Below are 27,083 nucleotides of genomic sequence, written 5' to 3' on the forward strand. Positions count from 1 at the left end.
ATCTAACATATAAAATTTAAATTTTACGGCTTAAAGACTTAAATATAAGACGTGACACCATAATACTCTTAGAAGAGAATGTAAGCAAAACATTCTCTGACATAAATCATACCAGTGTTTTCTTTGGTCAGTCTCCCAGGGCAATAGAAATAAAAGAAAAAATAAACAAATGAGACCTAATCAAACTTACAAGCTTTTGTACAGCAAAGGAAATCATAAACAAAATGAAAAGACAAACCTACAGACTGGGAGAAAGTATTTGCAAATGAGGCAACCCACAAGGGCTTGATTTCCAAAATATTCAAACAGCTCATACAAGTCAACAACAAAAGAACAATCCAATTGAAAAATGGGCAAATGAGCTAAATAGACATTTCTCCAAAAAGACATACAGGGCTTCCCTGGTGGCGTAGTGGTTGAGAGTCCGCCTGCCGATGCAGGGGACATGGGTTCGTGCCCCGGTCTGGGAAGATCCCACATGCCGCGGAGCAGGTGGGCCCGTGAGCCATGGCTGCTAAGCCTGCGCGTCGGGAGCCTGTGCTCTGCAACAGGAGAGGCCACAACAGTGAGAGGCCCGCGTACCAAAAAAAAAAAAAAAAAAAAAAAAAAAAACTATAATGAGGTACCACCTCACACCAGTCAGAATGGCCAGCATTGAAAAGTCTACAAATAGCAAATACTGGAGAGGGTGTGGAGAAAAGGAAACCCTCCTACACTGTTGGTGGGAATGTAAATTGATGCAGCCACTATGGAAAACAGTATGGAGGTTCCTCAAAAAGCTAAAAATAGAGTTGCCATATGATCCTGCAATCCCATTCCTGGGCGTATATCCAGAGAAAACTATAATTCAGGAAGATACATGCACCCCAGTGTTCATAGCAGCACTATTTACAGTAGCAGAGACATAGAAGCAGCCTAAATGTCCATCGACAGATGAATGGATAAAGAAGATGTGGTACACATATACTATGGAATACTACTCAGCCATAAAAAAGAATGAAATACTGCCACTTGAAGCAACATGGACGGACCTAGAGATTATCATACTAAGTGAAGTAAGTCAGAAAGAGACAAATACCATATGATATCACTTACATGTGGAATCTAAAATATGACATGAACTTATCTATGAAACAGAAACAGACTCACAGACATAGAGAACAGACTTGTGGTTGCCAAGGGGGAGGGGCGTGGGGGAGGGAAGGATTGGGAGTTTGGGATTAGCAGGTGCAAACTATTATATATAGGATGGACTTACAAGGTCCTATTGTATAGCACAGGGAACTATATTCAATATCCTGTAATAAACCATAATGGAAAAGAATATATATATAACAGAATCACTTTGCTATACAGTAGAGACTAACATTGTAAATCAGTTATACTTCAAAGAAATAAACTTTAAAAAGTAAAATTTTAGAAAAGCTACACAGTAGTATATATAGTATGATCCCATATGTGTAAAACACACAACAATGTATATGTTTGAGATCTATCTATCTATCTATCTGTCAGGTTGGCCAAAAGGTTCATTCGGTTTTTCCATAAGATGGCTCTGGTAGGGCTTAGCTGTCTTTAACTTCATTCGAAGCAATTTTGTTAGATTGTAATGTGACAGCTGTCATATCAGCATGCATTAAAAAAAATCAAAATTGGTGAATTTTTGTATAGCCATTATTAAATTGAAGATGGGAGAAAAAAGCAACGTTTTCAGCATATTATGCTTCATTATTTCAAGACAGGTAAAAATGCAACTGAAACGCAAAAAGAGAGTTGTGTAGTGTATGGAGAAGGTTCTGTGACTGATCGAACGTGTCAAAAGTGGTTTGCAAAATTTCATGCTGGAGATTTCTCACTGGACGATGCTTCATGGTCGGGTAGACCAGTTGAAGTTGATAGCGATCAAACCGAGACATTAATTGAGAACAATCAACTTTATACCGTGCAGGAGATAGCAGACATACTCAAAATATCCAAGTCAAACATTGAAAATCATTTGCAATAACTTGGTTATGTTAATCACTGAAGTTTGGGTTCCACATAAGTTAAGTGAGAAAAACCTCCTTGACCATATTTCCTCACGCGATTCTCTACTGAAACGTAACAAAGTTTCTGTTTTTAAAACAAATTGTAATGGGTGATGAAAAGTGAATGCTGTACAATAATGTGATATAGATGAGATTGTGGGGCAAGTGAAATGAACCACCACCAACCACACCAGAGGCCGGTCTTCAACCAAAGAAGATGATGTTGTGTATATGGTGGGATTGGAAGGGAGTCCTCTATGATGAGCTCCTTCCAGAAAACCAAATGATTAATCCCAACAAGTACTTCTCCCAAGTAGACCAACTGAAAGCAGCACTTGATGAAAAGCGTCCAGAATCAGTCAAGAGAAGATGCATAATCTTCCATCAGGATAACGCAAGACCTCATGTTTCTTTGATGACCAGGCAAAAATTGTACAGCTTGGCTGGGAAGTTCTGATTCATCTGCCATATTCACCAGACATTGTACCTTTGGATTTCCATTTATTTTGGTCTTTACAAAATTCTCTTAATGGAAATCATTTCCTTTCCCTGGAAGATTGTAAAAGGCACCTGGAACAGTTCTTTGCTCAAAAATATAAAAAGTTTTGGGAAGAGGGAATTATGAAGTTGCCTGAAAAATGGCAGAAGGTAGTGGAACAAAAGGGTGAATACGTTGTTCAATAAAGTTCTTGGTGAAAATGAAAAATGTGTCTTTTATTTTTACTTAAAAACCGAAGGAACTTTTTGGCCAACCCAATATCTATCTATCTTAAATATTCGTAGATAGTATCTGGAAAGACATAAGAGAAGCCCCTAAGGGGTGACTGTGAGAACCAGGATGAGAGGAGAGGGACTTCATACCTTTTTGTTTTGTTTGGTTGTTTCTTTCCTTTTTTAATTTTCTCATTCCAATCTTTTTACACCCTCATCTTTGCTTTTGTTTTCCTCTCCTTTTTTTAATAGCCTGATCTCTCTCCACATCATTCTTTAAGTTCACATAACAGTACAAATACATATAGGGAGCTTAGAGGGGGGGTCATTTTTATAAAAATAGAAAACACTATAAATATCTTTCTGGAACTTGCTTTTCTCTCCATGGACATCTATTTCTACAGGTAGATCTAGTTATTTCTTTTTTTAAATTTTTTAATAAATTTATTTATTCATTTATTTATTTTTGGCTGCGTTGGGTCTTTATTGCTGCTCACTGGCTTTCTCTAGTTGCGGCGAGTGGGGCTACTTTTTGTTGTGGTGTGTGGGCTTCTCATTGCGGTGGCTTCTCTTTGCTCTGGAGCACGGACTCTAGGCGCTCAGGCTTCAGTAGTTGTGGCATGCGGGCTCTAGAGCTCAGGCTCAGTAGTTGTGGCGCACGGGCTTAGTTGCTCCACGGCATGTGGGATATTTCCAGACCAGGGCTCGGACCTGTGCCCCCTGCATTAGCAGGCAGACTCTTAACCACTGCACCACCTGGGAAGTCCTCTAGTTCTTTCTTTTTAATAGCTGTGTACTATGCATACCATAATATAACGGATTCTTATCTGTGGAAGATGTTTTTTGTTTTTGCTATAACATATTGCAGTGAATATCCTTGTACATCTATCTTTGTATAATCTTTGTGCATTATGTAATACATCTGTAGGATATGAATCAGAGAATTAAAAGTATTAAAAAAGTTTGATTGATATTGCCAATTGTCTATTGTAAAGGTTATACCACTTCAGCACTGTGCATTGTTAAAACCCAAATCCTAATTTAAATACAGTTCTCTCTAAAAGGAGCTTAGTAGAATTACTGGTTCCAATCTATGGCAGGTAAAGGATAAAGTCAGCCTAAAACAAGGAAGTCCTCAAAGACTAATGGGGTCTTGCCAAAAGGATACAAAGAGCAAGGTGGAAGAGGCTCTGCTGGCCAAATTTGGGGTAATTTGAACATCAAACGAATAATTGTAATTGCACTACATTGAATTTTAAAAAGTCAATTAATCTCTAGTGATAGCAAACAAAAGGTGGTAGAGAGAGAGAGTAAAGCTCTTTTTTTTTTTAGAAAAGAAGAGTACAAGGGCTTCTGTGGTGGTGCAGTGGTTAAGAATCCGCCTGCCAATGCAGGGGACACGGGTTCGAGCCCTGGTCTGGGAGGATCCCACATGCCGCGGAGCAACTAAGCCCGTGCTCCACAACTACTGAGCCTGTGCTCTAGGGCCCGCGTGCCACAACTACTGAGCCTGTGAGCCACAACTACTGAGGCCATGTGCCACAACTACTGAGCCTGTGCTCTAGAGCCCGTGTGCCACAACTCCTGAAGCCTGTGTGCCTAGAGTCCGTGCTCCACAACAAGAGAAGCCGCTGCAATGAGAAGCCCGCGCACTGCAATGAAGAGTAGCCCCTGCTTGCTGCCACTAGAGAAAGCCCGCACGCAGCAATGAAGACCCAACGCAGCCAAAAATAAATAAATAAAATAAATTTATAAAAAAAAAAGAAGAGTACAAGCTAATAAATATAGAGGTTTGACATTCACCATTTCACAACCCCCAACATAATATGTAAAATTAAATTCAGGCATGGAGGCTAAAACCCTAGGTGATAAGTTGCTGAACTGTTCACATTGTGCTACAGATTACTTACTAATCACAAGAGGAAAAAAATATTTAACTTTCCATTGGAGAAACCTTGCAGTTACTATGTTAACCAAATAATCAAACTCAGCATTGCTAATAGCGGGACATCCTGATATCATCTGCCATTTTGTTGGGTGCAATAAGAAGTACCCAATTCACTTACATAGTATTCTTTAAAAAATGTTTAATGTCATAAGGGTCTAATCAACCCTTATGATTATCTAAAATTACCAGCAATAGTTAGAACTGTAGATGATGTGTGACCTTACGTAGGTTGTTAGTAACTACTCTGAGTCTCAGAGCCATCATTTATAAAACTGACAATGAATCAAATAAATGTATGACATTAACCTAAATATACTTTGTTGAATTTGTGTAGTTTGTTTACACCTAAAAATAGTTTGTGTACAGTAAGAATTTAACATATCAGTTTACCTCTCCTGTCAGAATCCATTCATAGCCACCAAGTATATAGCTGAATGAAAACTACATTTCTTTTTTCCAGAAGTAGATTCCTTATGTAATTACTTTATGTAATCTGATGGCATGTTTCAAGAATTCCCTATACTTGTTTAGATCCATAAGCTAATAAAGTCCCAAGTATGCTAGAAAGTTTTCTAATCTCGAAGGTTCAAGGGAGATTTCAGGTAGGAGAGCATGGATTAGAGCATTTCTGTACTTCTTAGACATTTAAATTGACTTCTATGTAATAAACAATTTTATAGATCAAAAATGATCAAATATCAGCAGTTTCCTGTAGCTCGACCTAATGCATGCTTTAGTGGCAGAGGCTTAGTAGTACAACATATTTATCTGCCAAACAATCATTTTTCTCCCTTATGTTGTAGAGTAAGATTTTCTCAAAGGAGGAGAGAGGAAGGATCTGGACTGATCCAAGTTTGAAGGGAATTGGGATGTGTAGTGGTATTCTAGTTATCTTAGGCTGTTTCTTCATGTCATAGGCTCCACTCCCACCCCCCACCCCCATGTACAATGGATGTTCTTTTTAGTCACTTCTTACCTCTTGTCTCTCTTTTCTAGGTAGTGAGAAATGAGGTAAAAGGAATGAACATGTTTCTATATCTTCTTTTTCCACTCTAAACTCTAGACTGGTCTTTTGGAATAGGCAGTTGCAGGGTCTTGAAAACTTGAGATTTCCAGTTGCTCTGGTTCTCTTCCAAAGATAGCACTTAGAAATAATGATACCTTTGTTTTTACCCCAGTTACTCATAGAATATGGAAGGTAATATAGGTTGAGGGACTTCAAGTTCATTTTCTTTTATAGAATATGAACAATGGAATAATAACTCATAAGAGATTGGGAAATAAAGTTTCAGACTGTAAAGGGAGTATTGAACTTATAAAATCATAACAAGATTCCTCCCTGGGATATGGCCCTTATAACAAGGGCCTGTAAGAAAGTGACTTATCTTCCTTAAAGAATGTGTTCTGGGCAACCATGTACAGTTTTACCATTTCCTCAAACAAGAAGAAATCAATTTATTGGAGGACCTTCCCCCTTAAGGAAATGTGGTCAAACCTGTATATAAATAGCTTTATTAAAATGCTTAGTTCTTGGCAAGCCGAATTATTGCCACTGTGAAAATTATTGTTTGTGTCCTAGACAGCTGCTCAGGAAGCAATCCTGCACGCATCTGGAAATGGCATGCCTTCACCATCTAAGGACTACTGCATGCTATATAACCCTCATTGGACAGCTCTTCCAAGTACCCTAGAAAATGCAGTAAGTAAATCACAGCTTCTATTTATTTATAAACATAAAAATATTGAATGGTAAGAATGAGTGATTATTATGTTTTAGAATGTAAACTAGTTATATTATGATTAATAAATATTTATTGCTTTTGCTTAAGTATTTCTCTCTGTGAGAAAAACAAGTTAGATAATAAAAATACTTGCCTCAAAATAAATAAATAAATAAAAATAAAAATACTTGCCTCAAAGCCTGATTGTCATCAAATATTTCTAATTTAAAAGAACCTTGGGACTTCCCTGGTGGCACAGTGGTTAAGAATCCAGCTGCCAATGCAGGGGACACGGGTTTGAGCCCTGGTCTGGGAAGATCCCGCATGCCACGGAGCACCTAAGCCTGGGCTCCACAACTACTAAGCCTGCACTCTAGAGCCCGTGAGCCACGCGAGCCACAACTACTGAGCCCACATGCCACAACTACTGAAGCCCACGTGACTAGAGCCCGTGCTCCACAACAAGAGAAGCCACCATAATGAGAAGCCCACGTACCGCAATGAAGAGTAGCCCCCGCTCACCACAACTAGAGAAAGCCCGTGTGCAGCAACGAAGACCCAACACAGCCAAAAATAAATAAATAAATAAAATTAAAAAAAAAAAAAAAGAACCTTGTATTAAACCAATGTTGACACTTTGTCATTGAATGCATTTAAGGTGAAATATGATATTTATAATATTAAAGACATTTCTTCTTTCCAGACTTCCATTAGTTTGATGAATCTGACTACCACACCACTGTGCAACCTTTCTGATATTCCTCCTGATGGAATAAAGAACAAAGCAGTTGTGGTACAGTGGGGAACCTGCCATTTTCTTGAAAAAGCCAGAATTGCACAAACAGGAGGTGCTGAAGCATTGTTGGTTGCCAATAACAGTGTCCTCGTAAGTTATAAAACTAGAATAACTTCTTTTGAGTTCATGATATCAAATTTCACAGGAATTGAACTATCTTCTTTGTGTGTGGTTTAGGGGCTGAGTTTTGAATAATCTGATGGTAGGATTCTTTTTAAATAAACATTCTGGTTATGATAGGTGTTTAATTGGAAAATTTTGTTTCTTTTCCATTCCTAAAGTAGACAAGACTATGTTAGGAATGTGTGTGTATGTGTGTGTAAAGTATCAGTTTAAGTTTATGCTAAAAGGATTCCAGTTTGAGAACACTTACTATAACATTAAGAACACATGAAACTTCGTTTTATTACTTTAAAAAGATGTAATGTTTGTACTTAATGAATAACTTGTATTTTATTCTGTAAATACACTAGTAGTTCATAAGTCTTCACAATATGTTTTTTTCTTTTAGTTTCCTCCCTCAGGGAACAAATCTGAATTTCATGATGTGAAAATACTGATTGCATTTATAAACCACAAAGACTTTAAAGATACGAAGCAGGTAAATTAGTAATTATATATTAGATAAAGTTTATAAATAGTACAGCTTTTTACTTTTAACCATGATATTTAATTTAAATTATTATATATGTTCCATTTGCTAACAGGAAGTTATAAAGGCCTATCAAGTTTTTATTTGGAAAGTATGCACCCCCCCATTGAGCACAAGGTGTTTCAGAGTCCTGACTTTAGAAGGGATATTTCTTTACTTTGACCTCTTTAAAAATCTTTGTGTTGTATCATTTAACTTTAAATCCTTGAACAAAATGTGATGTGTGGAACATTGCACTTTCAAGATTTAATAAACCAAAGCATAGCCTCATAATTTTGACAAGAGACTATATATCATGTTGTCAAAACAGTTCTATTATTCTTGGCTATCTTATGTATAGTGTCCATTCCAGAATGAAATTGGAATATTGCTGCCATATGCTATAGTAAAAAGAAAACTAATTCCAGTGTATTAACTGTTATTTTGCCTTTCAGACTCTCGGAGATAACATTACTGTGAAAATGTATTCTCCATCGTGGCCTAACTTTGACTATACTATGGTGGTTATTTTTGTAATTGCTGTGTTCACTGTGGCATTAGGAGGATACTGGAGTGGGCTAATTGAATTGTAAGCTTAATTAAACTTCATTGTTTTTAAGATAAATGGTTAAAAATTGTTTGTTAATCATTTTATCGTGTAACAACACATAAAGTTCTGCTTGTTCTTAGAATATAGTGCTGACCATTAGATTGCCAGGTTTGTCCTCATTCAGGTCTTTAACTTTTCACTGAGAAGAAGGGAGTCATAGGTTCCTCTTGTTCTGCTGGGAAGGAAACATTGAAATTTCACCAGAGACTCTTAAATTAAAATGTTTAATTACTTCTCCCAGAAAAGGTGGAGATAGTTAACATTCTAATGTGCCTATTTAGATTGGAAGAAAATAAAAAAGAGAAGGTGGGAAGTTTTTCAGCTCCTCCTGAGTTGAGTCATTACAGTGTGACCTCATCATTCTATTCAATGCTTTAGTAATTCTGAGGATATTAATTAAACATGTCCATATTTTAATTTAAATATAGAAATGCCAAATGTATGTGAAATTTAGATTTCTCTATTTAATAACAACCTAGGCCCAGTCTTCTTACAGTTACGTACCTTTGGCTATAGACTAAAGCAAGCAATGTAGTTTATTTTTTTAAAGATTTATTTATTTATTTATTTAATTTATTTTTGGCTGCATCAGGTCTTAGTTGTGACATGCAGGATCTTCGTTGAGCCATGCGGGATCTTTTGTTGGGGCACAGGCTTCCCTCTAGTTGTGGCGCACAGGCTCCAGAGCACGTGGGCTCTGTAGTTTGCGGCATGCGGGCTCTAGTTGTGGTGCGTGAGCTCAGTAGTTGTGGCACACAGGCTTAGTTGCCCCGCGGCATTTGGGATCTTAGTTCCCTGACCAGGGATCGAACCCACATTCCCTGCACTGTAAGGCAGATTCTTTACCACTGGACCACCAGGAAAGTCCCAGCAATGTAGTTTAGAAGGATCAGTTCATATTTATAACTCTGAGTAAAAAATTGTGCTCAGAGCATATTATTTTATGCATAACGGACGATATATTCACTTGTGAATTGATCTATAGATTCCATTAAAAAGGGCTTACTTGACGCTAGCCGAAGCTAATAAGCTTATTTGTAATTTCTTAAAGTACTAAAATTTGATTGACTTTCATCAAGAGAGAAGTCTAGGGTTTAACAGGTGTAGATTCCTAGAGTATTGAGCTTAAAATATTTTACATATTTGGAAAACACATTTCAGCATGTATTAGTCACATGATTTCACGAGTAAGCATTATTTTTCTTCATTATTAATCTTTATAAAGCATAGTATGTAAGATCTCCAAAATCATTTTATAGATTATATGGTGAAACTTTATAAATAATTTCCCAAAAGCTACTGATTCACTGAAAATGTTTTTCCATTTAATATATATCTTCACTATACTTACATTATAATGTAAATTGTTTCTTCTCTAGAGTAGTGCTTCTCAAACTGTAATGTGCATACAAACTGTCTTGAGAGCTCATTAAAATTTTTAAAAATTCAGATTTAGTAGGCTTGGGATGCGTGCTAAGACTCTGCATTTTTGACAAACTGGCCCGTGGACCACACTTTGAGTTAGCAAGGCAAGCTTCATATACATGTCAGGGCAGGCTCTTCCTCAAGAAAATTGGAGGTGGGAGAGCAGCACGTATAAGTTCTTTTATTCATAAAACATGATGGGCAAAAGCAAAGAATGTGTTGCCTTCAGTAGCCGGGTTGGGAGAGGAAATGTCCTTTACCTGCAGGATTATGGATTTTGAAATTGAGGAGGCTTATTCTAAGAGCAGGATAAAGATAGAAAGAACTAAGTGTGTGTGTTGTTGGTGGTGGGGGTGACAGTATAGAGAAAGAGAGTATGAATCAGTAATAAAATGGAAAAAGTTTCATAAAAAGTAGAATTATAGAGGACATAAGGACTGTTCACAACAACATGGCTGGATTATGATATCATTATGCTAAGTGAAATAAGTGAAACAAAGAAATACCAAATGATCTCATTTATGTGTGGAATCTTAAAAAAAAAAAAAAACAACTCATAGAGCAGAGAACAGATGGGTGGTTACCACAGGTGGGGAGGTGGGGAGGGGGCAAAATGGGTGAAGGTACAAACTTCCAGTTATAAAATAAATAAGTCCTGGGGATGTAATGTACAGCATGGTAACCATAGTTAATAATACTGTACTGCATATTTGAAAGTTACTAAGAAAGTAGTTCTTAAAAGTTCTCATCACAAGAAAAAAAATGTTTTAACTGTGTGGTGATGGATGTGAACTAGACTTATTGTGGTGATCATTTTGCATTATATACAAATATCAAATTGTGTTATACATCTGAAACTAATATATGTCAATTATATCTTAATTTAAAAAATAACACAAGGACTGTTATTTAGCAAGTAAAGAGAGTTAGACTGAAAGAAAAGGGAAAAGAGAATAAGGCTTAGGGAATGGAAAATTTATCAGAACAGGATCTCGTAACCCAGAATTACCCTGCCAAATGAAAGAGGTACTTTTTGCAAAAAGGAAAAATGCCTTGATTCCGTATAAAGACTTCTCAGTAGAGAGTTAAAGTCTATTATAATGAGTCCTTCTTATAACTGGTTCTCATCATAAACTCAAGATGGCAGGAAAGAAAGCTTAGCTTCTCATTGCATGTGGCTCTTGAGCTGATTTAAGAGTACGATTTTTTAAAAAGATGAATTATATTATTTTAACATGATTTAAATCTAGTGTATGTTTTCCTTCAAGAAATTGCCTGGTGCTTTTTAGTACACTGAATATGAATATATGACTCTTTGATTATTATGGCTTATATATGTTCTGTGATAGAAATGTCTTTAAATGAATCTGTTTGCAATGATAGATACCAAAGGTTGGCATGTTTTCCCACTCAGGTACTACTTTCATTGAAACTTTTGTTAATACCCTGTCATCCAGCTCTACAGTTTCAGGGAGGTACTGTGTGTCTCTCCCCAGGCCCTCTTCCAGCTCTTTTCCCAGGCTGCCTCCCTAGAGTCACAGATGCCTAGAATAGTCACCATCCCAATCCACAGTTTTCTAATAAGAAAGTGGCATGTTGGTAAATAAGCAGTTTGGCAAATGTACAGTTTCATAGAAATAAATCTTTTTTTAACCTAAAGTTTGTATTGAGCCCAGACCTGATGAAAAGGGTCAGGATATACAAAAAGGGAACAGAATTTAGTAGACCAGAGTTGAAGGAACTGGAGCTGGAAAAGTATGTAGTGGGTTCCATATAACTGGGAAGAGACAATTAGGTGACAGAAGAGAGACTCACTGCTCAACAAAAGAAGCTTGTGACCCTTTCCTCTTCAACTCCTGTGTCTGCCTTTTATTAGCTGTGTGACCCAGCAATGTTGTTGGGAGAATTAGAAACTATTTTGCTATCTTATATCAAGGTAGGACAAAGCTGTGTCTTGAACTCCTTTTGAATACTTCATAGTATGTCAGTGAGCCCTGAACAGACATATAGAAAATACTGAGTTGACTGAGAGAAGAATTTAGTGTTTTACATTGAAGAGAAGCTAATTTTAAAAGTACTTTCCTATCTGCAAGTTGGTAATATTAAGTGTGTAAAAAGAATTGGTTATCATTTGAAACTTATTACGTCAATGTAGTTTCCAAATTAGATAATATACACATTAATTTGTTTATGTAATAAATGTCATCTGTTTCAACAATTTTGCCTCCAGAAAAAAATGCTATTTCAAAAGTTAGTGGTTAATAACAGATCAACTCTTGAGGGTAGAATTATAGGGAGTTTTTACTTTCTAGATTAAATATTTCTTTTTGGTGTGTAATTTTTAAGTATAATACTTTGTAATCAGAAACAAATCTAAGTTGGTGTTAGAGATAGATTTTTAAAATAGCTATACTTGGCAGAGATTTGCTGAAGTTCCTGTGTATGTTTATGCAGGGAAAGCATGAAGGCAGTGACAAACACTGAAGATAGAGAAATGAGGAAAAAGAAGGAAGAATATTTTACTTTTAGTCCTCTAACGGTTATAATATTTGTGGTCATCTGCTGTGTTATGATGGTCTTACTTTATTTCTTCTACAAATGGTTGGGTAAGAAATCATATTTTATATTTGCTACTTTTAGCATACATCTTTTTTTTTTTCTGTATGGGGGCCTCTCACTGTTGTAGCCTCTCCCATTGCGGAGCACAAGCTCCGGACGTGCAGGCCCAGCGGCCATGGCTCACGGGCCCAGCCGCTCCGCGGCATGTGGGATCCTCCCAGACCGGGGCACGAACCCGTGTCCCCTGCATCGGCAGGCGGACTCTCAACCACTGCACCACCAGGGAAGCCCCTAGCATACATCTTTTTATTTACTTTGCCAGATTTATCTTTTCCTTTAAGGCATTCTACCTGGAAAACTTAAGTGAATAGTTAAAGAGTGATAGGAACTTTTTAAACTGTCAGAAGTGTTAGGCCCCTATTACTCTGGGATTAGAAAAAATATATTCCAATTAAAAAAATACTGTGTCCGGTGTGGGGGTGGTGGTGGGATGAACTGGGAGGTTGGGATTGACATGTATGCACTACTATGTATGAAATAGATGACTAATAAGAACCTGCTGTATAGCACAGGGAACTCTACTTCACTTTGCTGTGCAGTAGAAACTAACACAACATTTTAAAACAACTATACCCCAATAAAAAAAATTTTTTAAAAAGAAAAGAAAAACAATTTAAAAATAGTAAAAATTTAAAAATAGTGTGTCCTACAGATGTAGAGAACAAACGTATGGACACCAAGGTGGGAAGGGAGGATGGGGTGAATTTGGAGGTTGGGATTGACATATATGCACTAATATGTATAAAATAGATGACTAATAAGAACCTGCTGTATAGCACAGGGAACTCTACTAATGCTCTGTGGTGACCTAGATAGGAAAGAAATCCAAAAAAGAGGGGATGTATGTATACGTATAGCCAATTCACTTCGCTGTACAGCAGAAGCTAGCACAACATTGTAAAGCAACTATACCCCAATTTAAAAAAAAAAAAAAAAGGAAAAAAATATACTGTGTCTTGAAATAAGAACACTTCTTCATGGATGACTTGAAAGAATTGCTATGGCCCTTAAGTTTCCCTCTCTGCAGTTAAAGCATAATAGGCCAGTATCTAAGCAGCAGACTAAGGATTTCTTGGTGGCTATATATAGTTATATGAAATAGAAGATTATTCAAATTATGGATTTATTGCTTCTGCTTACCCCCAAAGTGTTGTTTATTCTTTTTGTCATTTTGCAAACCAAGATGTTGTATTGCTTCAATTTTGTTTTACTTATATAAACATTTCAGATCATACTACATCTAAAAACACACAGGTACTTGCCTGTGGTCTAGAGAATAAATTATACTTTTTCCTTTAAGAAGGTAGGATAATGGCTTGCCCATCCCCTGGCCTGTCTTCTTAGTGGTCTGATAGGATGGAAATTTGCTATTTGTGGCCAACATATAGCAAAAAGAGGAGGGAGCCCAGGGAAAGAGAGAGTGTGCCTGATGAGAATTAAAAACCCTTTGTAAAAACCACCACAGGCTACAATGCTTATTTAGAGAATATTAGTATAAGTTTCTGGACTAGAAAAATGAGGCCCCAAGGTTAGTTTCAGCTTATTGTTCAATTTCTCCTTCCTATGGCAGCAGTTTTAAAACTATACTTAAGACATATATTTCCAATTAGAAAAAATTTTCTTTGAATATCACTCATATTTCAATATGTTGCTGGGAGAGTGGATACCAGGGTGATATTTGTATTAGGTCATCATTGCACAGCTAATTTTTCTGATTTAATTCTCAGCTTTCAACTGTTTGTGTCTGACCCTCAGTTGATATATATAGAGGTCTTTGACAGAAAAAAGAGATTTTTCTAACCTTACCCTAAAGCATGTTTTCATTTTTGGTAAGGAATTTCCTTAAACTCATCCGTATTTAAAAAGTTAACCCTGCTTATAACTAATTTTCAATGTAGGAGGAAAATCAATTAACCTCATGGTTATCCTAGGACATGGGATTTAATTATGACTCTGACAATGGTGTGTGATATTGCAAGATTTAATATACTTTCAAACGGTTCGTTATGGCTAAAATTGCTGCCATTTCTTAATATGTTCAATGTACGAAATTGCAGGTTCTCCTTACCATTTTATGTTGTCATATACAAGAAAGTAACTAAAGATAGTTATATTAACCAAATTCTTTCTCATGTCAAATCATTTTCTTAGGTATAGTATGACATTGAATGAGACACCTTAAAACTCTCTTAGGGCCTCCAGAGCATGATTTCCACCAGAGTTTTAAATCTTGGGTTGGAGACCTTTGGTGGATGACTACCCAAACTCAACTTGGCAACCTTTGACTGTCAGTCTTACTACTCAGATTACCATATGTATCCAATAATAACAATAGCGAATAATAAGGAAACGAAAAAAAATTTGTCCAAGATCACCAATTAGAAAGTGTCTATCCCTTATTTACTGTCTCTAGTTTACTCTTTTCTCACATACAAAACAGAGTTATAGTTTTCTGAAATCTAGTGGAATTTGCAAAATTCAGTTAAAATTTGTATTTCCATTGTGAAATTTTGAGAAAGTTCAGAAAACAAACACTTTTAGAGTACAATAATTTCTCCCCCTTTTTAACAATAGCGAGATCAAATGTTTTTAATTTTAAATAATTCTCAAATAAGTATAGCTAATATAGAAAAGCATTTGTGAATTTTAACTACCTTAGTATCGTATCTAGACAAAGAGGTTTGTTTAAGTGGATTTAGTTTTACACATATAAAGTTGTTAGAGATAAATTCCACTGTAGGAAAATATAGACATCATGATTAACGTCTAAGGTAGGTGTCAGTTCTCATCCTTAAGCTGCAATTTAAAAAGCATTTATAATGTTTTATTAATTGCTCCATTCGTTACATTTAAATTAAATACTCACAAATGTCTACAACTCACTTTATAGACATCTTTAGCAAACGTGTGTTTGAATCATTGAATGATAGAAAATGCAGAGCCACTGACAGAAATAGTAGCAATATTTTCTTAAATCAGTCTCCGAAGGCAAAAGAAATAAAAGCAAAAATAAACAAATGGGACCTAATCAAATTTATAAGCTTTTGTACAGCAAAGGAAACCATAAACAAAATGAAAAGACAGCCTATGGACTGGGAGAAAATATTTGCAAAAGATGCAACCAACAAGAGGTTAATATCCAAAACAGCTCATACAACTCAATATCAAAAAAACAAACAACCTAATCCAAAACTGGGCAGAAGACCTAAATAGACATTTCTCCAAAGAAGACATTTAGATGGTCAATAGGCACTTGAGAAGATGTTCAACATCGCTAATTATTAGAAAACTGCAAATCAAAACTACAATGAGGTTTCATCTCACACGTCTCAGAATGACCATCTTCAAAAAGTCTACAGATAAATGTTGGAGAGGATGTGGAGAAAAGGAAACCCTCCTACACTGTTAGTGGGAATGTAAATTGGTGCAGCCACTATGAAAACAGTATGGAGGTTCCTTAAAAACTAAAATTAGAGCTACCATATGATCCAGCAATTCCACTTCTGGGTATTTATTCTAAGAAAACAAAAACTTAATTAGAAAAGATATATGCACCCCTATGTTCATTGCAGCATTATTTACAATAGCCAAATTATAAAAGCAACCTAAGTGCCCATCTATAGATGAATAGATAAAGAAGATGTGTTTTATATATATATATACATATATATATGTATATATATATATACACACACATACAGTGTAATATTACACAGCCATTAAAAAGAATGAAATAATGCCATTTGCAGTAACATGGATGGACCTAGAGATTGTCATGCTAAGTGAAGTAAGTCAGACAGAAAGACTAATATATGATATTACATATGTGAAATCTAAAACATAGTACAAATCACCTTATTTACAAATCAGAAACAGGCTCACAGACATAGAAAAGAAACTTATGGTTACTAAAGGGAAAGGGAAGGGGGAGGGATAAATTAAGAGTATGGGATTAACAGATACACACCACTATATATTAAAAAGATAAACAAGGATTTACTGTATAGCATAGGGGACTATATTTAATATCTTGTAATAACCTATAATGGAAAAGAATCTGAAGCTGTACACCTGAAACTAATACAATATTGTAAATCAACTATAGTTCAATAAAAAAAATAGTAAATTTTTTAAAAAAGAAAGAAAATGTGGAGCCAGCTTCAGCCCCTAAAGAAATCCTACCAGTGTGTAATGGAACTAAAACAACACATAAAATACCCACCCTTAAAGCTCAAGATCTAAATATTTTCAGTTTAGTAACCAATTCAGATTATGGTATGGTCTCTGCGTTGAAAGTATTATGATCCAGTAAAAAAGCTAAAGAATTAATATTGATTGTATAAATATTTTCTTATCATGTTTCTTTCTTTTCTCATATAATTTAGTATCTTTTTTTTCTAGTTTATGTTATGATAGCAATTTTCTGCATAGCATCAGCAATGAGTCTGTACAACTGTCTTGCTGCACTAATTCAGAAGATACCATGTGGACAATGCATGTATGTATCTCTTATGAGGAAGCCTATAATGTTGGTTTTTGTAATTTAAAATAATACAAGGAAAAACAGCGTTATTTTAAACCTGTGCAGTCCAATATGCATGTCGCTATTTTAATTTAAAATAATTAAAATAATAAAATTAAAAATTCAGTTGCCCAGTCTCATTATCCGCATTTCAAGTGCTAAATAACCACATGTTGCTAGCGGCTACAGTATTGGACAGCACAGATATAAAGCATTTTCATCATCACAGTTCTACTGAACTGATAAATATTTTATTATGTATCATTTGTTATACTTAAAATCAAGACTTTTAAATTGATATTTCAAAAGTTTTCTTGTCACTGTGGCTAACATTGATTTGTTACATTAACTGAACATTGTGTTTCATCTACAGGGTGAATTAACCTATTTCACTCTCTCTTTTAGGATTATGTGTCGTGGCAAAAGCATTGAAGTGAGACTTATTTTTCTCTCTGGACTGTGCATAGCAATAGCTGTTGTTTGGGCTGTATTTCGAAATGAAGATAGGTATGAATACTCATTGTATTTACTTTTAGATTAGTCTAAGGATGGATTACTTTATATCTTGCCTTGATAATTGTTCATTATGATTATTATGGATTTTTTTGGCTTTTATCCCAGAACATCATAGTCTTGAAACATGCTAAATAAATTCTTAAATAAACAGATCTTGTGCTAATGGATTTGAGGTTGTCTAGAGAAGGAAATAATGAATTAGGATTTAAACATCTAAGCTGAAATACGCTTCAAAAATATACTTAATTATGGTGTAGCCGCACAGTGGAGTGCAGTGCAGCTGTAAAGAATGAAGATCTCTCTGAATTAATATGCAGTGATTTCCAGGATATATTTTTAAGTGAAAAAAGCAAAATATGAAAGAATATCTAGAGTATGCTACCTTTCATATGAGAAAGGATATATCAGAAAATATACAGGTATCTGTCCATTTGCAGGAAGAATAAAAAATTTAACAGTTTATTAATAAAATTACTAATACCCAAAAGGATTTAACAGCCTAAAGTTTGGGAGCAAAGCTCATACAATTTTAGGCAGCTTCAGGTATGATAATTGATAATTATTCATGTCAGTTGTCAGTTTCTGGTAGAGTATGTTGTATAGCTCTCATTTCCTTTATGTTTTAGCTATCTGGATGTATATTAACATCAATGTCCTTTGTTATGAGCTACCTTTCTTAAAAGAGACATGTATAAATTCAAACATTAAAGATAAATATGCACTTACGCGATATACTTTCTTCTGAGGTAGTCTTTCAACTTTTTCTTAGTGTAGTAGTAGTATTCATTATTCTACTAGGACAGTAACTTACTAAATATGGAGAATATAAGAGGTTTTTCTGTTGTTATAATTGCTGCTTAATAATTGAATACTCATATCATAGCAATTGAACAGTATTACTTTGGTGATCTGTTTCTTTTGAAATGTTCCATTTAAAAATAACTGAGTAAAACAATAGAGTAATTTCTTTTGATTTTAGGTGGGCTTGGATTTTACAGGATATCTTAGGGATTGCTTTCTGTCTGAATTTAATTAAAACACTGAAGTTACCCAACTTCAAGGTAAAGTATACTACTTTGCTAGCTAAAATAATTTTTTTCTTTTTAAAACAACTTTATTAAGGTATAATTTACAGATAATTAAATCACCCATTTCAATTGTACAGATTGTTGAAATTTTACAAATATGTAACTTTGTAACCACCATCCCAATCAATTAGAGAATATTTCTTATCTTTTCAAAAGCTCTATCATGCCCTTTAGCAGTCAATCCTAATCCTCAACCCCAAGCAACCACTAATTTGCTAGCTAAAATATTTTTAATCATTCATATAATATGCCAAATTCATATAATCTGTGCAAGACTAGATATCAGGGAAGAACATTTCTTTGATTCAGAGATATTTTTGTGTGTGGGCTCCTTAGTTGCAGAAGGTAGCTCCTTAGTTGCAGCTCATGGGCTCCTTAGTTGCGGCTTGCCTGCTCCTTGGTTGCGGCATGCAAACTATTAGTTGCAGCATGCATGTGGGATCTAGTTCCCTGACCAGGGGTTGAACCCAGGCCCCCTGCATTGGGAGCGCGGAGTCTTAACCACTGGACCACCAGGGAAGTCCTTCAGTCCTTCAGTCCTTCAATGCATATTGGACTGCAGAGGTTTAAAATAACGCTCCTGTTTTTCCTTGTATTATTTTAAATTACAAAAACCAGTCCTAATGACTTAGGGCTTCCCTGGTGGTGCCGTGGTTGGGAGTCCGCCTGTTGATGCAGGGGACGCGGGTTTGTGCCCCGGTTTGGGAGGATCCCGCGTGCCGTGGAGCAGCTGGGCCCGTGGGCCTTGGCCGCTGAGCCTGTGCGTCCGGAGCCTGTGCTCTGCAACGGGAGAGGTCACAGCAGTGGGAGGCCCGCGTACCGCAAAAAAAAAAAAAAAAAAAAAAAGAGTGACTTAAAGCAGATAAAAGTTTGAATGTGATTTGTAGAGTAAAACTACAAATAGTAATAACATTAAATGCCTTTAAAAAGTGTTCAAACGTATGTTACATGTTTATTTGTATTTGTAAAATAATATCTCTTAATTTAGATATGGGAAGTTTGACCTTTAAATTTGTTTCTTTCTTCAACAGTCATGTGTGATACTTCTAAGCCTTCTCCTCCTCTATGATGTATTTTTTGTTTTCATAACACCATTCATCACAAAGGTATGATATTTTTGAAATCCATGAGAAACATGCTAAAAGATGAGAATCTTAAACATGCTCTTAGAGTATTGACTTTGCAGATGTTTACCACTGACTGAGTTTTAATTCTCTTAAGAGAATTATCATTGAAATTGGCCTTTTAGTAGAGGATATTTTTAAGCCTTTAAGCCATTCTGCTAAATAAAAAAATCTGTCCTGATTGATGTAAACATGAGAATATCTATAAATTTTCCTACCCATTTTAAAGTAACTTTTCTTATTATTGTAAAACTATAAATATGTGCTATAGAGAATATAGACAGCAAAAAGAATAAAAAAAGTGTCATTACTACTTTCATTTCTGTAACCCTAGTGTGAGACTAAGAAAGAGCACCACACTGAAAGTCTGAAGACCTCAAATGTAGGTCTGTAACTTTATAACCCTGGGCTGCTAGTCACTTAGCCCTCAGTTTCCTAATCAGTTAGGTGAGGGAGTATTGCTAGCATTCCATCCTCTCTTTCCATCAGTAGGATTCTTTTGGTTGCCACTGCCAGAACCCAACCTAACCTTTCTATATGAAAGAGGTCTCGTCTACCCAGGACATGTGCAAAGGCCAGGTTGGGCCTGGCCTCAGGAGAAACTAGACTCAGGGGCACATGCTCTTCCTTTCTGCTTCTGTCCATATGTTCATTGTCTCAGACTGGCTTTTTCCATGAGTTTAGAATCATAGCACTCAAATATCTGTCGAATGTTGACTGATCAAAAATCTGGAATCACTTGTCACGTTTTAAATCTTAATAAATTCTGCTATGAATGAATTTGAAAGTAATTATTGTAACACAGATAATAGTCCCTTCACTTATAAGTTATATTTGTTCTCATATTTGTATTTTTACTTTTCTCATGTGTTTTGACCCTCATAAGTGATCAAAAAATATCCTTGGAATAAATGAAAGTAAATTTAAAAAAAATAGGTCATCTATTCCCAGCTTTACCATTAGCTCCTCAATAAAATCCTGGTGCTGTTCTTAGAATAAGGGAGAGGTGTTGGATGAGTGTGGTAATCCTTCGTTGCCCAGTTTTTCTACCTTGTGCCTATTCCTGTCTCATGAACATATTTTTAATTATTGCTTAATTCTTCCACTTTCCCCACTGTGAGTCTTGCTTTGTAACTTTATATCATTTCTTTATCCTTTGTCACTCTCATATATTTAGTGTTTGATATTATAATCACTGCTTTTTTCCCTAGTAGTTCTTTATTCTTTAGCCCCTACTATCTGTGAAATCTCTGCATTTCTGATATTTGCTATAATGGCATAAGACAAACATGTGCTCCATTGGGGAGCTAAAATTGCAACTAGGTAACAAATGTAGTTAACTGTCCCAAAACATTAGCACCTTTCCATGCTTTAATGATGAGCCATCTGGCTCACTGACTTCATTTGCAATAATAACCTAAAAAACCATAGCACTAGTATTATGGATTATAACAAAATTGTTAATTTACTAAAGCATATTTTAAAGTTCTCTCCAAAGCTGTTCTAGCTTGTGTCAGTTTATTTGGTTAAAAAAAATATGTTTCTATAAGTCACTCCATCAGAGATCTCATAATGGAAGTAAAGCACTCTCTCTACAAAGGCATTTCCATAAGTCAGCACGTAGTTATACCATATGATACGTATATTGCACAGTGGGCATAGCTATAAACTATAACTAAACTCTCTATTTATTTTTGGCTGCATTGGGTCTTCATTGCTGTGCACGGGCTTTCTGTAGATGCGGCGAGTGGGGGCTACTATTCATTGAGGTGCGCGTGCTTCTTGTTGCGGTATCTTCTCTTGTTGCAGAACGCGGGCTCTAGAGTGTGCGGGCTTCAGTAGATGCGGCACATGGGCTCAGTAGTTGCAGCACGTGGGCTTAGTAGTTGTGGCGCGCGGGCTTTAGAGCGCAGGCTCAGTAGTTGTGGCACACAGGCTTAGTTGCTCCACGGCATGTGGGATCTTCCCGGACCAGGGCTCGAACCCGTGTCCCCTGCATTGGCAGCAGATTCTTAACCACTGCGTCACCAGAAAAGCCCCTAACTAAACTCTTTAAAAAATAATTTTTCTATTCTGTTTTAACACTAGTATCACTTTATAAATGCCAAACTTGTCTGCCAGCAAACTATGTCCATTCGCTACACATAAAAAGTTTTAGTATATTAAAGGTATATGGTAATAATAAAGATGTCTGAGTCTTCTTTCTTCTGTGCTGAGGGAATTTTTCATCTTCTTCTTTTCCTTCTTTGTTCCCAGTGACTAGGAATGTGATTTCTAGTAATCTGATCCACTGGAAAAGATTGAAGTGCTCTTTAGTGTTCACTGTTGTAGATTTACCTTAACACCTTCTTCTCAGTTTGGTTTGTTTGTTAGGCAACTGAAAATGAAAATTAGATACGTAATTTCTGATTTTTGTGGTTTTCACTGAAAATTTCAAGGATTAAATATTAGACATTCTAAACATGTTCTTGACCCTGGTATTAGTAGACTGTTAATGAGTTGGCAGGACAGGTAGCCATAGGAGTACTGGTAATAAGAGCCTGTCTTCATTTTTTTTTTCATCCACCACCATACTAGGTATAGTATCTTGCAAATAGTAGTTACTCAGGTAGATATCTATGAATGTATAAGAGGATGTTAATAATGGTCTTCAGTTAAATGTTTTAAATAGCAATTCAAAAATGAACCGATGTGGGGCTTCCCTGGTGGCGCGGTGGTTGAGAATCCGCCTGCCGATGCAGGGGACACAGGTTCGTGCCCCGGTCCGGGAAGATCCCACATGCCGCGGAGCGGCTGGGCCCGTGAGCCATGGCCGCTGAGCCTGCGTGTCCGGAGCCTGTGCTCTGCAACGGGAGAGGCCACAACAGTGAGAGGCCCGCGTACCGCAAAAAAAAAAAAAAAAAAAAAAAAAAAAAAAAAATGAACCGATGTGAACTCTATCTGGAAATTGAATCATATCATGGGAGTTTGTATTTAATATTAGTTTATTTTCATAAATTCCTGTGATTTAACCCTTCTGTAATCCGAAGCTTAACATGAGGAAAAGATTTCTGTAACTAAGGATTTTAGCCTTCTTTCTACTCAGCTCAGGTGTCAGTGAGTCTTAAAAATATTTTAAGTCTTCTTAAAAATACTCAAGTAATTTCTCCTATGCACCCCACCCACATGGCAAATAGGATAGCTAATCAATCAAATTTTCCTAAAATTCAGCATTTATTTATCTTCCGACTACCTATTTGGGGCATGTATTTATCATAATGTGAAGTGTAAGATGGGTGCTCATGAAGTCTTAGCTACATCTAAATGTTTTCCCTCTCCCCAGTAGATTTGGCTGTCAGGAAATAACTTTTTAATAAACACAGCCCACATAAAAAGACCTTAGGCATACACAAAGAAAAACTTCGGCTAAGGTTAATATTTTGATTGGTGCATAAAAAGCAGGCAGGGCTGAAATTGGACAGGAGTCAGGATAGAGAAATGTTCTCAAGTTCTTTAGGGCTGGGTCTTTTCAAGTTTGGCTTCATTGTTATTGTGGTGAGTAGTCGGAAGGTCAAATGTAAATAAAGTTACCAATATTTATTACAAATCTAAATATAAAAAATTTCAATATTTCTTGTGTCTCTGTTCATTGTTATTGCTAAGAATGACTAAGGACACATAGTATATGACAAATGTAATTAAAAGCACTTAAAATTTATAGCCCATTAGAAACGCTAGATATTAGTTGTCAGCATAAATCAGTGCTCAAACTCAATTGGATAATCTTTGTGTGGTTTATCTGTAAGTTTCTGATAATTGTTGAGCGCTGATAAAGTGGAACAGCATGCTAGATGAAATTTGTCTTAGATGACTCCAAGTTTTGCTATCTACAGAGACCGTTTTAGGAAAAAATCAGTCTACAACCCATTTTTCATTAGCTTACAGTAGGCCATGAGCCATGGGGTCAAATCTGTCTTGAACACTGGCAGATTGTTCCCTTTAAGTGATTGAACAATTTCTTTCACCTTTCTTCTCAATTTTAGAATGGTGAGAGCATCATGATTGAACTTGCAGCTGGACCTTTTGGAAATAATGAAAAGGTAGGGATGGCAATTAAATACAAATGGCTGCCAGTGTATGTGTGTGTGTCCAGTTAATAATTTTGCCTTCTTGTATAATTCATTGGTCACGTAGTGCATGTTAAGGTATTGTAAAACTTTATTTCTCACAAAATATAGCCCTTTTATTAGTTATTCTAAATTATTAAATACCTATTGACTTGGGTTTCATCCTAGAATGATGGAAACTTGGTGGAAGCCACTGCTCAACCCTCAGCTCCCCATGAGAAAGTAAGGATTGTATTTCAGATATGTTCATTGGACTTTAAATCATACCCTCTGAGACAAGACTCTTCTTTGGGGAAAAAAATCCAGATTGCCAAAAAAAAAAAAAAAGTTTCAAGGCCTGAGTCCTATTTTTGGTAAAAAGGAAAGAGAAAAAGGTTAGATATGCGGATACTGGATTAATACTGTTAACCCTACATGTGTGTTGGGTTTTGTTTTTCCAAAACTACGTATCTATTTCTTTCAAGCTTTCTATAAATTCAGAGTATATATATGCCTAATTTATGTTCTCTGATTCTAAGCTTTCCTAAAATGTTAATTCTCAAATGTTAAAACAATTATTCTAATATCATTCCTTCCATTTCTAAAGATATGGGTAAAGATTCCTAAGAGGTTTATTGGTAGCCTCTTTTTTTTTTTTTTTTGTAATTACAGTTACCAGTAGTCATCAGAGTACCAAAGCTGGTCTATTTCTCAGTAATGAGTGTGTGCCTCATGCCAGTTTCAATATTGGGTTTTGGAGACATTATTGTACCAGGTAAGCGGTTGTTTGTAACAATTTGAGTGGAAATATACTGATGGTTTAACATTGTCATATGTATAGTATCAAATGTCAAATGTTCAAAGTTACCTACTCTGTATTAAGTATTTCTGGCTATAGCTAGAGCTGGGATCAGCCACAGAGACAGAGGTGGAGAAAAAGTGTTTTGGGGGGTAGAAGATAAAGCCCAAATAGTAACAACCAAAGTATATTTTCCATGGCTCAAAAAGTATCTTAGAAGAAGTAACTAGTATCAGTTTGACCTTCTTTCCCAAGAAAGTATATAACAAATCCCCTTTTAAAAGTTGAATTTAATATTACCAAATGTATCATAATAAAATAATAGTTATATTCTAGGAAAAGTGGTTTAGGAATACTAAGCAAGGTCATGACCAAGAGGAAAACATAGTAGAACAACAATAGCTTGTAGGGCACTATAATGCAAAAAAAATACAGCATGTGGTGGAAATTGATCACCTTCTCCTAGCATGTCTTCTCTGACAGTTATTGCAGTTCTGCATTATTTTCCTCACTGGGCTACCTGTAGAATAAAGTTAATCCCAGCCCAGGAATAATATAGTGTAGAAATAATTAATAATTTTCTCAATCAGCTGAGTTTTTCCTTCCTCACTTTTCTTATAGTCTCCTTATGTACTAACTGCCTGTGGCTGGGTAAAGAGTACTGGCTCTTCTGAACAAGCCCTTTCATTGACATAGTAAAGCTGGATAGAGAAATAAGCAAAAACTGTTGCCTTGTGAGCTGGATCGCAAAGACCAGTGTAGCAGCTCTCTTAGCTCAGTGAGTCTCCATTCACATAATTGATTAAGTAGGGAAAGCATTCTGCTGAGTAAACTTAAGGTTTCTTGAATATCTTTAAACTTATCCCCAACTTTACCAGTCCCACACCATGTGCTATAAAAAGCACATAGCATAGAATTGGTGAAAATAGTGTGATCGTATGTAAATACTGCATTCTTGAAGTAAATAACAAAGGTCACTAACAAATATTTCCCCAAAAAGCAGAGTGTTTTATAATATGTGACTTAATTCTAAAAGCTAAATTCTAATTTGGGGGGGATGGATATCACTGTTTTTAATGTATGGAAATGTTGATTAAACAGCAAATATAGTAAAAAATAACAAGGAACTACCAAGAATCGCATTTGATTAATTATGTAAGGACCAAAACTAATTAACTGAAACAACTAATAAAGATAGTAAAATTATTTTCGGATATTTTTAAGCAGTTGAATGTCATTCTTACTGTTTCATAATAGTGTTTAGCAAATAAATACAGTCTGAGATTTCTTCTTTGGAGAGGTTCAACACATTTCTTAAATAGGTAATAAATTTTTTTTTCCTGTACACTTGCATGCTTACAAATTAAAGCTTATATTTCATTGCCATTTGAACTCTCTGTATTAAAATTCCAAATTATTTTATTCTCCTTGGAAAAGAGATTTCTTTGATCACAATTTGAAATTATCTTCCTTGATGCTCTTTCAATACATTTTTTTCTGATGATACATTTAAAAATTTTTGTCAACACACTGGAGACCAAATAGACTAGAGACATATACAGAATATTCCATCCAGCAACAGCAGAATACACATATTTCCGAAGCACACAGGGAACGTTTTCTAGGATAGATCATATGTTAGGCCACAGAACAAATCTTAGCAAATTTAAGAAGATTGAAATCATACCAAGTATATTTTCTGACCACAGTGGAATGAAACTAGAAATCAGTAACAGGAGGATAACTGTAAAATTCACAAACACATGGATATTAACACACACTCCTGAACAACCAGTGGATCAAAGAAAATATTAGAAGTAAAAATGTGTTGTGAGACAAATGAAAAGAGAAGCACAACATTTCAAAACTTATGGGATGCAGCAAAAGCAGTTCTAAGAAGTTTACGCTGATAAGCATATACATCAAGAAAATAGAAAGATCTCAAATAAACAACCTTTCTTTACACCTACAAGAACTAGAAAAAGAAGAACAAACTAAGCCCAAAGTTAGCAGAATGAAAGAAATAATAAAGATTAGGGCAAAAATAAATAGAGAACAGGAAAATAATAGGAAAGATGAACAAAACCAAGAGTTGAATCTTTAAAAAGATAAACAACATTGACAAAACTCTAGCTAGACTAACCAAGAAAAAAAGAGAGAGGGTCCAAATCAGTAAAGTTATAAATGAAAGAGGAGACATTACAAGTGATACCACAGAAATATTAGAAAAATTTCTCCATGAGATGGAATATTAAGCAGCTAATAAAAATCATATCTTTAAAGACTGTTTGATGGCTTAGGAAAATGTTTAATATATGGCATTAAGTTTAAAAAAATCAGCATGTAAAATTTTATCCAGAATTTGAGGTAGTTTAATGTTCTAATGATGCAAAAATAAAGGTTAGATACAATACAACATGTTCTGTTGCCATAGTTAACAGTTGAATTTGTATTGCTGTTG

General features: G+C 35.6%; 1 protein-coding gene across 2 annotated transcripts in view; it reads left to right on the top strand.

Moving 5' to 3' along the window:
- The window catches only part of SPPL2A (signal peptide peptidase like 2A), a 51,237-nt gene that overhangs the window by 11,363 nt on the left and 12,791 nt on the right, over positions 1 to 27,083 (top strand). The window contains exons 3-14 of one of the 2 annotated variants that reach the window (XM_032622150.1): positions 6,266 to 6,385; positions 7,111 to 7,293; positions 7,715 to 7,804; positions 8,290 to 8,423; positions 12,324 to 12,475; positions 16,890 to 16,986; positions 17,416 to 17,517; positions 18,506 to 18,587; positions 19,646 to 19,720; positions 23,761 to 23,817; positions 24,013 to 24,066; positions 24,496 to 24,598. In XM_032622150.1, the coding sequence (XP_032478041.1) occupies positions 6,308 to 6,385; positions 7,111 to 7,293; positions 7,715 to 7,804; positions 8,290 to 8,423; positions 12,324 to 12,475; positions 16,890 to 16,986; positions 17,416 to 17,517; positions 18,506 to 18,587; positions 19,646 to 19,720; positions 23,761 to 23,817; positions 24,013 to 24,066; positions 24,496 to 24,598 (1,207 nt within the window). In that variant the 5' untranslated portion in view covers positions 6,266 to 6,307. The remainder of the gene's footprint in view (positions 1 to 6,265; positions 6,386 to 7,110; positions 7,294 to 7,714; positions 7,805 to 8,289; positions 8,424 to 12,323; positions 12,476 to 16,889; positions 16,987 to 17,415; positions 17,518 to 18,505; positions 18,588 to 19,645; positions 19,721 to 23,760; positions 23,818 to 24,012; positions 24,067 to 24,495; positions 24,599 to 27,083) is intronic. The other variant, XM_032622149.1, reaches the window with a different exon arrangement.

The sequence above is a fragment of the Phocoena sinus genome, chromosome 2, assembly GCF_008692025.1.
Source record: "Phocoena sinus isolate mPhoSin1 chromosome 2, mPhoSin1.pri, whole genome shotgun sequence".
Lineage (NCBI taxonomy): Eukaryota > Metazoa > Chordata > Mammalia > Artiodactyla > Phocoenidae > Phocoena > Phocoena sinus.